At 35.7% G+C, this 15,240-nt stretch overlaps 1 protein-coding gene across 1 annotated transcript in view; it reads left to right on the top strand.

Annotated features, from left to right (window-relative positions):
• Positions 1 to 15,240, top strand: part of LOC145296861 (telomerase Cajal body protein 1-like) — a 245,506-nt gene that overhangs the window by 14,262 nt on the left and 216,004 nt on the right. The window contains exons 5-6 of the mRNA XM_080142995.1: positions 3,843 to 3,931; positions 6,789 to 6,879. Coding sequence (XP_079999121.1) covers positions 3,843 to 3,931; positions 6,789 to 6,879 — 180 coding nt within the window. The remainder of the gene's footprint in view (positions 1 to 3,842; positions 3,932 to 6,788; positions 6,880 to 15,240) is intronic.

Genomic DNA, 15,240 nt, shown 5'->3' with positions numbered 1-15,240 from the left:
TACATAACATTATTACTATTCTCATCTTTACTGGCAGCTGATGTACTCTAGCAACCAAGAAGTTAGAACCCGCACTAACCAACAGATGTTATATATTAGCCCTAACCCGGCATTGTCGAATCACCTAAATGAATAAATTATTATTATTGTATAGAAGTGTAGATGTTATGAGATAGCAAATATTCAAAGAAAATGCTTTGATAACAAAAAGGGATGTTGGAAAATAAAACAGTTTGAGTTGTAATCGAATTCAATATCATAAATAATAAACCAGGTTGGAATGCAGATAAGCAAAACCTGGTTTGGAATAACAATGTTGACCTCTGATGTCAGAGAGTTAAGCAGATAAAGGGATAGGTTTTATATATACACATTAGTCAGTCAGAGAGAAGTAGAGTTGGCTAGCGGATGGGGAATTCAGTCACTGAGTTACTCAGGAGCACTAGCGGGGACATTACAGCAAGATGTAGAACTAAGAAGAAAAGACGTGCAACTCCAAGCCGGAGTACATCAAGGAATAAATATCATATGGCGTTTTTGCAGCTTCACAGGACCTAAAAGAGGGATCTAGTGAAATAAGGTATGCACCCCCCAGAAAAGATGATAACCATCCCTGTAAATAACTGTCTTTGTACATTATTGTCCGTGTTTGGTGATCATTACACTAGAAGAGAGACACATGCATGCGCTAGACGATCAAAAACATTAGAGACAAGACGGACGGCGATACAACATACATGAACATATAGACAATGTATAAATGTGTAACTCCACACACACACCCGGCTATATAACGACATGATTTGATCTCTGTTACATATACACCCGTTATATATACACAAGTATACAACACAGGTAGTGTTGTCAATAATCTGCAAATGGCATGACTCGAACATTCCCTAAGATTGGTTTCAGAGAGAATTGGCACCAATGACCCTGATGAAAGAAGATGGAGATCATAACTGAACTGGAAGCAGATAATTGGAGAACATTTGCTTGCAATGGGAAGAAGCTGGAGGGATGCTGTGAATTTGGCTTCAGATCAAAAATGATGGTATGCTTTGACTGCATCATGCCTCGCATGATACGGCAGTTCCTATGTCTAAATAAGAAGTGCTCTTTAGCCCTGCTAGACAATAGCCTAAAAATAGTGTCTCGATAAAAGCATCTGTATCTTGCCACCACACTGGATTGGTACCAGGAAGGGCATCCAGACTAACAACTTTATCTTAATTACAGAAATGACTTCCAAAGAAACCTAACCAGAGATAAGTTTGGAAGTCAATTTCTAAAAACCATCCAACATATGCCAGTATGTAAAATGGACATTAAACCTGAATGTGATGATGATGATGATTTTATTTTCACAATGTTTTTGTTGATATAACTTTTTGCCGTACTGAAATAGATGAGAAATACCAAGGTCTTATGTATATGAAAAGAAATTGGAATCTTAGGAAGATTTCTTTCATTCCAGTAATTATAGGAGCAACCAAACTCATGAAAAAGAATTTCAAAAACTATCTGGAAAATATACCAGGTGAACCAAGTGCAAGAGATAGAAACAATTGCACATAAATGGATGGTTAGAATCTGAAAAATTTGGAATGTATGAGATAGTGGGTGAAAGTCTAACATTTGGTAGGATGCCCCATCCCTGGCTAGAAGAAAATGCTAATAAAAAATGTGAAATAAATGTGTTAATTAGCAAAAACAATGAAAAGAATATTTTGTTGTCATTACCCTGTTAATTAGCATCAGTTCTAAGCGATGGTCTTTTGGCTATTGAAGTTTCAATCACTACTGCAGAGAAATGATAATTAACGGCGGTGAAAGTTTGCGTTTTCTGACATATCAAAGTTTAACATGTGGGTTATATAACCAAAGATTTCAAATTGAAAGAGAAAAGAAACTGAAGAAAGCCGAACATCAAACAGACCTCCACAAAAATCAACCAAATGAACGATATATATTCTGAAACTACGTTTCTCAGAGTACATATATTTCATTTTGATCAAAAGAGGTGCAATATTATTATGGAGTTTGCAGTCACACTTTTTTTTTTATGGAATGTTAAATGTTCAGAGATTGGAGCAGGATTGTATAGAGGTCCACATTTAACTTTTTATTATTTTTAGTTATTATCACTTGTCGTAGGATTGAACCTTCAACCTCCAGAAGACTATGATTTAGAACTGATTGACAACCAATACCATTACTTGTTATGCCATGTGTCTATAGTTTAATCCTTACAACAGATGATACCATCATCATCATCATCAGTTTAATGTTCGTTTTACATGCTGACATCTGTTGGACAGCTTTAAGAAATTCGCTTCCAAAGTGACCAATTTCTGGTCAGATACTTTTTATCTGTTTATCTCTAATGTCCATTTTGATTACTTTTATGTTTTCCTTGACCTTCCCCTGTAAACTGGACAAACTACCTTAATTCTTTTGTACCTACGAACCCAAGAACTGTTATGCATTCTTTCAACGTAGCCATATGATTGAAGTCTCCTGTTCTGCACACATTTCCAAGTTTGGCAAGATTTATCCAAATCCAACGTTAACAAATTCCTAATGAACCGCCCCCTTAATTAAACACTTCATCAAATCTCCACACTAACGGAATGTACTTGCAATAACCCTTATCCCTGAGTGGCTTCCGGGCCTTGATAAGTGGTGACATCTGTGTAAAAAAAAAAAAAAAAAAAAAAGCCCCAGTTATGAGACAGTTGAGCTGATGAAAGAGGCTGTGATGAGAATCATTGACACATTCACAAAAGAGGACTTCCATAAGGCCTTCCAGAAGTTGTTAGAACAGTACAAGTGCACTGCAGCCAGAAGAGTTTGTGTATGTGCTATCAATAAAAAAATAAAAAAATAAAAGATTGAATGGGATTTGGCTCCGTGACAATTCAGCATCGACCAAGCCAGTCAGCATTTTTATAAAGATTTTATAACTTAAGAAAAAAAAAAAATGAACGAAAACAATAGGAAATTATATCTCTTTAACTATTTTTAAGAAAAATCATGTTTTCACAAAACTCTTTTTGGTTAATTATTTTTTTAAATATTTTTAAGTTCTTCTTTTTTAGATTAGGAAAAACAATATGAAAGTATAATCTCATTGTTGACAGCTGAGTGTTGTCTATTTTTATGTTGTCTTTTAAATATACACGATTATAAATTTTAAGGTCTTTTTATCTTTAATAAGAAAACCAATAGCAAAATATAATCTTGTTGTGGACGGCTGAATAGTATGTCTGTTTTTGTATTGTTTTAAATAAACATGGTCCAAAGTTTTTAATGTTATATCACGTTAACTGTTTTTAAGAAAAAAATCATGTTTTTGCAAGACTTTTTTTGGTTTATTATTTTATAATTAATTTTTTAAGGATTCAAAACTTTAAAATATTTTCAAGTTTTTTTTTTAATTAAGAAAAACAATATGAAAATATAATCTCTTTGACGACTGAATTTTGTTGTCAGTTTTTGTGTTGTTTTAAATAAACCCGGTTATTTTAAAGTTTTTAAGTTAAATTTTTTCTTTTAATAACTTTTATTTCAATTTTATTCAAAGAAAAAATATCCTCGTTTACTGAGTTAATTTTAAAAATATAAAAAACTTTATTATAATGACAAAACGCTAATTTTACACCAAATCGTTCGAAACCAATCCGGAGAAGATTGGAGGTTGTATTAGTTGAAAGTATGTGAATATAAAATTGTAATATGAATCGTCCAAATAGTACAAGTTATCAATCTCCATTCGAAGACTTCCATAAGCTGACTTTTTTGTGTCTTAATATGAATATGTTCTAACTTTTACCTTCCAGCAATCCGTTCTGAAAATGCAAGAATGTGGAACAGTTTATGATTATTGTTGGTATCCGGGTATGTCTTCTTGTACGCCAGAAACATGCTGGTAAGTAAAAAGTAGTTTAGAATCGTATGAAAAAGTGTCCTATGAGAATGTACAATTAATGTTAGGAGAGAATTAGTGGGAGTTTAGTAGTCAACTATAAATACATTTTAAAAGTTCATGAGTTTGTGTTTAAAATAAATCATGTTAAGATGAGTAATCATTTCGTATCGTTTTGAAGTACGATTTGTCATGCCAAATGAGAAATTTAACTTCAGGATTTGAGTCGAGAACGAAAAACAATTGTAGAATTGTTCATATCTTGTTATAATGGATATTAGGTGTCTGTCCTTTACCGATATGATATCACAGGCTAAGTCACAATTTCCCCAAAGTTTGTTTTACTTTTTTTTCAGATGATTTTAGTTTAAGTTTGGGTCATCATGTAATTTACATTGTTTACCTATGATTCAATTAAAATATAGAACCAAATTGTGGTTCACAGAGTGAATGGTATGACTAGTCAATTTTAATTGTATGGCTAGTTAACTTATTAATTTTAATTGTATCGCTAGTTAACTTATTAATTTTAATTGTATGGCTAGTTAACTCATTAATTTTAATTGTATGGCTAGTTAATGTAGTAAATTTGATGGTATAGCTGCTTTACATATTAATTGTTATTATATTGTTAGTTGATAATAATTTTAATGGTATTGTTAGTTGACGCATTAATTTTAATTACATAGCAAGTTGCCATTAATTTTAATGGTATTGCCAGTTTACATTAATTTTATGGATATAGCTAGTTGACATATTAAATTATGATGGTATGGCTAGTTAACATTACATTTTGATGGTATAGCTAGTTGACATATAAAATTTGAAAGGTATAGCTGGTTGACATAAACTTTGAAAGGTGTAGCTGGTTGACATATAAAATTTGAAAGGTATAGCTGGTTGACATATAAAATTTGAAAGGTATAGCTGGTTGACATATAAACTTTGAAAGGTGTAGCTGGTTGACATATAAAATTTGAAAGGTATAGCTGGTTGACATATAAAATTTGAAAGGTATAGCTGGTTGACATATAAAATTTGAAAGGTATAGGTCAGGGGTTTATGCCAACTTTCACTGGACAGTATCTAAAATTCAACTCCCACCATCCATATAATGCAAAGAAAGGAATCGTTCATTGCCTACACCACCGAGCAAAAGCAATATGTAGTAACATCAGTGCATATCAAGAAGAGATGGACAGTTTAAGAGAAACCCTCCACCGAAACAACTATCCAGAGAGCATGACATCAGCTCCAAGAAATCTGGACCAAACTCAAAAGGACACCACAGAAACTCACCAGTTTGTATACCATATATAAAGGGCTTGTCTGAAAAACTTCAACGAATATGTAATCCATATGACATCAGGACAGTATTCAGGAGTGGTTCGACTCTCCGGAAACAGCTTGTGAGAGTCAAGCCCCCTACAGAAAAAATCATGACTAAGAACTGTGTATATGAAATCCCATGTAAATGTGGAAAACTATACAAAGGTGAAACGTGTCATCCATTAAAAGTATGGTTAGAAGAACACCAAAAATCCGTAGTACGTGGAGAGACTGAAAAATCAGGTACAGCTGACTATATCTTGAAGGAAAAGAGAAACCGTCTACCATTATTGGACGAAGTAAAAATTATAGACATAGAGGAATGGTGGAGAGTAAGACAACTGAAAGAAGCAGCACATATGCTGGAGAATAACCAACTATTAAGTAGACCTAGTATAGAATTTAATACAATATGGGAACCAGTAATTATAAACAATTGATACACCTGAAGAAGGTTGTAGGTTATATCGACTGAAACATTGTGAAACTCGCACTCAAGATGAGAACAGTAGTCCGATGAATAATAATACGAATAACCAATCCTCATCTAAAAAATTCAGAAACGTAACTAGTTGACATATAAAATTTTGATGGTATAGCTAGTTGAAATTAATTTTAATTGTATAGCCAGTTGACGTATTAAATTTGGATGGTATAGCCAGTTGACATATTAATTTGGATGGTATAGCCAGTTGACATATTAATTTGGATGGTATAGCCAGTTGACATATTAATTTGGATGGTATAGCCAGTTGACATATTAATTTGGATGGTATAGCCAGTTGACATATTAATTTGGATGGTATAGCCAGTTGACATATTAATTTGGATGGTATAGCCAGTTGACATATTAATTTGGATGGTATAGTTAGTTGACATAAAATTTGGATGGTATAGCTAGTTGACATATTAATTTGGATGGTATAGCTAGTTGACATATTAATTTGGATGGTATAGCTAGTTGACATTAATTTGGATGGTATAGCTAGTTGACATATTAATTTGGATGGTATAGCTAGTTGACATAATAAATTTTGAAGGTATAGCTAGTTGACATAATAAATTTTGAAGGTATAGCTAGTTGATTAATTTTGATAGTATGGCTAGTTGACATATTAAATTAATGTACCTATTTACATATACAACCTAGTACTCATAAAATAACCATTAATGTATTTATTTCAATACTATACAACATAATACTCATTAAATATTCATTAATGTATTTATTTCAATACTATACCACATAATACTCATTAATTAATCATTAATGTACTTATTTCAACTATACAACATAATACTCATTTGGTGAGTAAATAGCAAATGGCAGAATACTCGTCTGGTGAGTAAATAACATAGTACTCCTTCGGTAAGCAAATGACGTAGTACTCATTACTTGACTAACACAGTATTCATTAGAATGCTATATATTTTGTTATTCATTTGATACTATATAATATGCACATTCTATTTGCTTTCAATTTTAGTAATACCTTTCTTGATCTAATGTATCTTTATCTTTTTACTCCAGCTTGGTGAGCACATCGAAAGACACTCCTATCCACATGTGGGATGCTTTTACCTCAGAACTTCGCTGTACCTATCGAGCCTATGATCAAATGGTAAGCAATTCTTGGCATTTCTACACTATTGGGATGAAATTTTGGAAATCGTAAAACTGAATTTCACATGAAAACAATGGAATCCAAGTATTCCTTGTATTTTTGATATGATTATATCCAAAAATTACGAAAATCGATAAGATAGAAAATTATTTATTAAAGAAATTAAAAAATAGAATTTGATGAAAACAATCGTAAGACACAGGAGAGTTAAAAAGGGAGGTATTTTTCCGTTTTGATTCAAACAAGATGGCGGCAATTTTTCACCTGCTAACATGATTAAAGTTGTTTTTTTTTTTTAAATAATTTAGTAATATTCAGGTAATTCCAACTGCATAATTTGGAAGCAACCATTGTAACTTATTAGAATTAGCAAAAAAAAAATCAGTTGAATCCATTGTTTTTTATCTGAAAACTCCATTTATCGACTACAAAATATTGTCTCAATTCTGTAGAAGTGTCCAATTCTTTTAGAGATAAAATACACAATCATTGGTCATTTGAAAGACTTGCATTTTTTCATGTTAATGCAAAACAATGCATATTACTACTGAAGCATAATGTGACAGTCTAGATTTATGAGGGGTGACAGCCTGGGTGGGGAGTTAGCCACGAAGATGTTTGTTTACATTACATTTGAATTTCTACATCTTGTTAGAGTCAGGAAAATAGAGTAGGGAGGGAGTTCCAAAAACAAGCAGCCTGTGGAAAGAAGCTATTTGAGTAGAATATCTTCCAGTATTTACGGACCTCTACAGAAAAGGGGTGTAATTTTGCTGCTAATTGGGTAGGGGTCAAGGGTATTTATGTTAAGAGAGTACAAATGTAGTCACTTAAAATGTTGGCAACCTTCACATGGTCCCTCCCATAATCCCCGATATCTTTCTAGAAAAAAATTCTGACTAGAAAAATATCTGGGAAACCAATGCCAATAATAGAATCTTCGGATTTGTATGATATGATGATGATTGAAGCACATTCAATGGAAGTACCGTAAAACAGGCACATGGATGCAACATTGCAAGATGCGATAGAGGCTGGTGCTTCGCTATTATTGGTTAGAAATTCTTTGTTTCATCTTGTCCAAGATAGAAAGACTAATGGTTAGTATACCAGCCTAAATGTGGCAACAATACTTCCTGCATGGGCAAATGTAGGCTTTATACATGCTATGGTACACCATCCTTATTATCTTCTACAGAAATAATATTTGCGTGTCAAGAATTTTGTTTTAGTAACATTAAATGTGATCATGTATTGTTTACTCCATTCAACTACAAACTGGTTGTCATTTTTTAAGAAGTCAACCATTGATTGACTAGTGTGGCCATTTGATTTGCTCGCATGCCAAAAATAGTATGTGATGTCGTCAGCAAATATGCAGATCTTAGATTTGACTGCATTAGGGAGGTCCAACTATCAACCCCTGGTACCCACTCACATTGATGTGGTGCTGTTTGAATGTATGGCCATTGAGACCAACCTGAATTTTTCTTTCAGCTATTCTGCATGTTCCTTCCTTAGTTATTTATTTTTTATTTTTTTTTCAAAGGAGTCACCTCTTATCAAGTCCCAGGCCACTCGAGGATAAGGGTTAATAAGTGTACAGTGATCAATGGGACAATGTCATAGTAATTGTTAGTAGTGAAAATTTGATAAATTGGATTACATAAGGGGGAACAGCTCATCAAGAATTTGTTTACGTTGGACTTGAAGATGACCATATTATAGTCACCCATAAAGCAGGCAAATAGAAGAGAGTTCCACAGGCGTGCAATTCTAAAAAAGAAGCTTTGTTCATGGAATCTACATTTAGGTTTAGGCACAGATAAAGAGTGGGTGAAATTATTGATAGTGTTTTCAGCTAGACGAGTATTTCTCATGAAAATTTGGCGAGAGGGGACCATAGATTGGAGCTCAGACGAGCACTTGCCATGAAAATAACAATAAAGCAGAGACAGGCTCACAACATCTCTTCTGTGGGAAAGAGGTTGCAGGCAAGAGAAAAGGCCATCCCCCACTAGGCTACAAAGTAAATTTTGAACTCTGTCAAGACAGGATAAGGTCTTTCTAGTAGCTCCTGCTCAGATATGGCAGCAGTACTACATCCTTGGACGTACCTGGTTCTTATATAGGTAGAGAATTGCATCAGTAGTGAGATATCTACTGGATCGATAAAAGGATCCCACTATTTCCCCAGCAACCTTGGCAACAGATTTGATGTACGTTTCATTTCAGATCAGGAGTAATGGTCAAGCCTAGGAGTTTGTCAAAACATGGAACCTCCCCAAGATAAGAGCTATTCATTGCAATTGAGCCAGATGGGGATTAGAGCGTTGATGATGTAAAGACAGAAGCTTGGTTTTAGATGCATTAAAACTAACCAGCCACCTCTTTCCCCATTGCACTACATGCTCAAGATCAGAGGAGAGAGAATCAGAGAGAACTTGGTCGTTTACGGTCTTTGATGTGCTACCATAGATGATAGTGTCATCAGCATAAATGTCTACGAATGATTTAAGGATATGATTTGGAAGATCATTGATGTAGATTAGGAAGAGTTGGGTCCAGGATGGACCCCTGAGGGACTCTATCATTAATACTGTGAGCTTCTGATTTCTGCTCCTCAACCACTACTCTTATGAACCTATCAGAGAGAAATGATTTAATAACTGAGAAGACATTTCCAGCTATAACGTAACTGGAGATCTTGTGAAGTAAACCTTTATAAGCCTCCGTCAAGAGTTAGTTAGTTTGTACGTTACGCTTTTACAAAGGCCAAATACAATATTTGAAGGCTAAACTGCTTAAAAAAAATGCCAAATTCATGAAATTTGGCTTTAAAAAGGCCAACCTGGCAACCCTGGACAAGAGTATGAGATTGACATCCCTTTGATGTAGCTTCATTTTCTAATATTTTTTTGTCTTACAGGGAGTCACCACTTATCAAGACCTGAAGGCCACTCAAGGATAAGGGTTAGTGCATGTAGGGTGATGAAAATTAGGTAGAAGTTAACTATTTAAGAGGATGACTCAACAAGAATTTGTTTATATTGGACTCGAAGGCATCCATGTTGTGGTCAACTGGAAAGCAGGCTAGCAGAACAAAAAAGAAGCTTTATTAATGAAACTTGGGTTTAGATTAAGGTATAGATAGAGAGTGGGGGAATTGTTGATAATGGTTGTAGCTAGTCGAGTGATTTTGTGAAAGTTTTATAATAATAATCTATATAGTATTCTACTTGTTCCTTCCTTTGTTAGTCTATATTATGCTTTGAAAAGTGCCAAATACAATTTTTGAAGGCTAAGCTGCTAATTTTTTTGCCTTATCCAGAAAAATACCAGCTTTATCAAAACATATTTGCCGATTCAATATATTTCTCATTCTGTGGAATTTCCACGGGTCCTGCTAGTATTAAATATTTGTCATGTAATATTGTGCAAGTTTGTTTTCCTGAAAAAAACCTCCATGCCAGATTTTGTGAAAGGCTTTAGAGATATCTAGCACATCCACTCTAGTTTCACTTATCAAATGTGTGATATATATGTTCAGAGATTACTGTAGTAGAACGTGATTGCTTAACTCCTTACCGTTGGTCAGAGAGAAGTTTAGCAGTTTCAGGTTGGTGAACTATGATGAGGTGCCTATATAAGTTTCCAGACTTTTTTCGCATGGGCACTTTTATTGATAGCACATACACAAACTCTTCTGGCTGCAGTGCACTTGTACTGTTCTAACAACTTCTGGAAGGCCCTATGGAAGTCCTCTTTTGTGAATGTGTCAATGATTCTCATCACAGCTTCTTTCATCAGCTCAACTGTCTCATAACTAGGGCTTTTTTTTTTTTTTTTTTTTTTTTTTTTTTTTTTTTTTTTTTACACAGTGGTCACCACTTATCAAGGCCCGGAAGCCACTCAGGGATAAGGGTTATTGCAAGTACATTACGTTAGTGTGGAGATTTGATGAAGTGTTTACTTAAGGGGGCGGTTCATTAGGAATTTGTTAACGTTGGACTTGAACACATCCAAGTTGTAGTCAGGTGGGAAGCAGGCAGATGGAACAGAGTTCCACAGGCATGCAGTTCTAAGAAAAAAGCTTTGTTCATCGAATCCACGTTTTGATTTAGGCACAGATAAAGAGTGGGGGAAATTTTTCACAGTAGATTCGGCTAGACGGGTGTTTTTCGTGAAAGATTGGCAAGGGGGGGGACCAGAGATTAGAGTTCAGACGAGCATCTGCCATGGAAATAACGATAAAACAAGGATAGGCTCGCAACGCCTCTTCTGTGGGAGAGAGGTTGCAGGGTAGAAAAAAGGGCATCCCCCACTAAGCCACAATGTCTATTTTGTACTCTGTCAAGGCAGGATAGGCTGTTTTTAGCAGCTCCTGCCCAGATATGGCAGCAGTATTCCATCCTTGGACGTACTTGGCTTTGACAACGGAATATTCTTTTCATTGTTTTGACTCTCGAGTATATATCTGACACAGTTAAACAACTGAGAACCACATCACTTTATATAAAACCATATAAGATATCAACGGATACACACTCGAGAGTCAAAACAATGAAAAGAATATGCTGTTGTTCTAGCCCTACTCATAACGACAGCCTCTAAGGTTTTCCTCGAGCTTAAGGAATAACCGAAAGTCACAGGGAGCAAGGTCTGGACTATAGGGAGGGTGAGGAACTATCTTGATGTTCATCTTGGTTAAATAGTCTGATCTTCTCTGAGCACCCTTGGGACGAACTTTGTGCAAATCTTCTGCATCTTCAGTTCCTCATGAATAATTATATATATATACAGTTCCCACACTGACATCAAGCTCCATTTATTGTCTATAGACACACGATGGTCCTTATTCATTAAATTCTTTATTTCGTCAATCAACTCGATGTTCTGACTTCCTTACTTCTCCTACACCTATCATTATCCCCCACAGACTCCTTGCTTTCCTTGAATCCCATTCATGTAAGATAGTCCAAAAGCAGTCTGAAGCATTCTATATGTTTCTGTAGCATTTTATTCAAGTTTAAAACAGAATTTTATTGTATATTGTTCTTCTAAAATGTTCTTACATCCAAATTGCATCTTTGATAATCACCAACTGTGACAATCAGGCTTTAGTAGGGTGTATTCCAATTCCTGCTGTAGCTGTTCATTTAAATCTGAATTCATAAAAATTGGTCAGTCATCTCATAAGATGTATAGCAATAATATACTGAATTTTCAAGAGTCTACGACAATTTTAAATGCCTGTACAAAAAGTCTGGAAACTTATTTAAAGCACCTTGTAGGATTGATTAATGATTCAAAGATTTTGATGTAGAACTGAAGGAGAATTAATTTTACAGTTCAGTTATGTTACTAGCGTTCTTGAAAACTGGTACCACAGAGATAATTTTTCAACTATCAGAGAAGCAAGATTTTTCAAGGCATTTATTATTAAGTTTAGAGAAAATAGAAGCAAGCTCAACAGGGAATTTCTTTATTACTATAGTAAGGATAAAATCTGATCCACATACTTTTTAGATATCAAGGTATTTTTTATGATAGTCATTACATTTTTCATCTCATAATCTCTCACGTGATGACTCCAAGCATCATACCCCCGTACACTGCTTCAGCTGGCGGGCTAAACCATGTGCGGGTGGTGGTGTTTACACTGCACCACTAATCTAGGTAGAGGAACTGCTGCAAATAGTCAACAGCTAGAGGGCTAGGTGTGTCAGAAATTTTGTGAAAAATAGTGAATAATTCCACCCTATCTTTCCAAGCTTATAACTCCTTGAAAAATGTAATTCAAGCCCTAATTTTTTTTTTTCGATTAAAGGAGCAAGGACCAAGGTTTCATTAAAAAAAAAAACAAGTTTTTTTTTTAATATATTATTTATTGACCTTTTCTCTTCAATTTGTGATATATAACACTTTGGTGAGTAAATTAATTATTTACTTTTTAATAGACATTTCAAAATGGGAGGCATGAATTATTCGACCCCCTGTCTTTCCAAGCTTATAACTACTTGAAAAATGTAATTCAAGCCCTAATTTTTTGTTTTCAATTAAAGGAGCAAGGACCAAGGTTTCATTAAAAAAAAACAAAAGAAAAAACAAATAATGTGGTTTAAAAAAAAAAAGGTTTTAAACTTCAAACTTTACGGGTAAATTTCTAAAAAACACTACTTTTTTTGTTTTAAATTTGAATATATTATTTATTGACCTTTTCTCTTCAATTTGTGATATTTGGATTCTCTACTCACACAGATGCAGCGGGCAGCACAACCCATAGCTTCGCTATATCTCACTCCCTATCACAAATTGTTACGTTTCCAACCCGTTTCCCTGACCAGGAAGAACAACACGCATCACTTCTAGATGTGTTTTTGACCACAGTTCCCGATGACTGCATAACGAAGGCCCACAGCCCACTCGGGAACGCTGATCATGCAGTGATAATGGTTGAAATCGCCCTAAACTTTAGACCCAAAACTGAAGAGCCAGTGCTCAAAACAACGAGATATTATAATAAGGCTGACTGGGAAGCCATCAGGGAACTAATTAGAGATGCTCCATGGAAAAATATTTTCTCTCTCCCTGCTGAACAATGTGCAAACGAGACCACTGACTGGTTCAAAAGTGCAATCGAAGCGCATGTTCCCATGCGGAAATTTTATAGTAAGCCCCACTCTCCCCAATGGTTTACGTCGACTTGTGCAGCTGCCATTACTCAAAAGCAGCATGCATACCGTAGGTTTAACCGACATAAGTCCAGTTCAAACAGACTGAAGTATATAGAAGCTAGAAATAACGTTAAGAAAGAAATAGCGACAGCTAAGAGAGAATTTACGGAAACCACTAAAAAGCGCATCGAAGCACAAAAACTAGGAACTCGAGACTTCTGGAAAATCTACAACAGTGTAGTAAGTAATGGGCAATCAACAATTCCCCCACTAACCAACAATCACGAGGTTGTCTCCTCAGCAACCGACAAGGCTAACATGCTTGCCAGTCGGTTTGCCTCAAACTCCACACTGGACCCTTCCAACCACCCCCTACCTGACTTTCCTATGCGGACAGACGCCACACTAGACGATCTGAAAACCACCCCTGCTCAGGTGCATGCTATCATAAAAAACCTTGACACCTCAAAAGCATGTGGACCCGATCTTATCCCAGCTGTGCTATCAAAAAAGTGCTCAGCCGAAGTAGCTCCAGTTCTCTCCAAACTCTACAACAAATGTCTTAATGAAGCTTGCTTTCCGGGCTGTTGGAAAACTGCTTCTGTTGTACCAGTATTCAAGAATTCTGGCGAAAGGACAGACCCATCAAATTATCGCCCCATTAGCCTCCTCCCACTTTTTGCCAAAATATTTGAGACCATAATTAACCATGCTCTAGTCCATCATCTTACAGATGCTAAACTACTGACTGACAAACAATATGGATTTAGACAAGCCCGTTCCACAGCAGACATCCTCACTGTGATCTCTGAACGTATATACCATTCACTGGACAAAGCGGGGGAAGGCAGAGCGGTAGCTCTAGATATATCTAAGGCTTTTGACAGAGTATGGCATGAGGGTCTCCTCAGTAAAATCGGATCATACGGTATCACTGGTAGAATACTTAACATAATTAAATCCTTCTTAGATAAGAGAAAAATCCAGGTAGTCCTCGACGGTCGCACATCTAAACAATATGATATAAATGCAGGAGTGCCCCAGGGTTCTATCCTTGGACCTCTATTGTTCCTGATATTCATAAATGACCTCCCCGACAACATTGCCTCTGAGATGGGTATATATGCTGATGACACTACACTCTATGGCAGACACGACAGGAAGACGAATGAACACATTTCTAAAGAAATGGCAGAAACACTAGAGGAAGACCTCCAATCTGTAGTGGAATGGGGACAAAAGTGGTTGGTCGCGTTCAATGCTGCCAAGACTAAACTAGTTTCATTCAATAATTACAAGAAACCCTCTCTACCACCCATAGCAATGGCCAACGACTCTTTATCTGAGAGTCCATCTTTCAAACTCCTTGGCCTAACGTTCACAGGAAACATGAGTTGGAACAATTACATTGAAGGCATTGCCAGGGCCGCTGCAAGAAAGGTAGGCTCTCTCTACCGTGCTAGAAAACTACTAACACCCGAAAGTATCCTGTACCTCTATAAGGCCACCATTCGACCATGTATGGAGTATTGCTGCCACATCTGGGCTGGTGCATCTGCTACTAGTCTCTCGCTCCTTGACAAGGTTCAAAAGAGAGTCGCAAACCTGATAGGCCCTGAATTGGCATCTAAGCTTCAGCCTCTGTCCCATCGACGAAATGTTGCATCCCTCTGCCTTTTCT

This window comes from Euprymna scolopes, chromosome 17 (assembly GCF_053919585.1).
Source record: "Euprymna scolopes isolate OS-2025 chromosome 17, ASM5391958v1, whole genome shotgun sequence".
Classification (NCBI taxonomy): domain Eukaryota; kingdom Metazoa; phylum Mollusca; class Cephalopoda; order Sepiida; family Sepiolidae; genus Euprymna; species Euprymna scolopes.
Note: the sequence above shows the minus strand (reverse complement) of the source record. Positions and strands in the feature narration are given on the sequence as shown.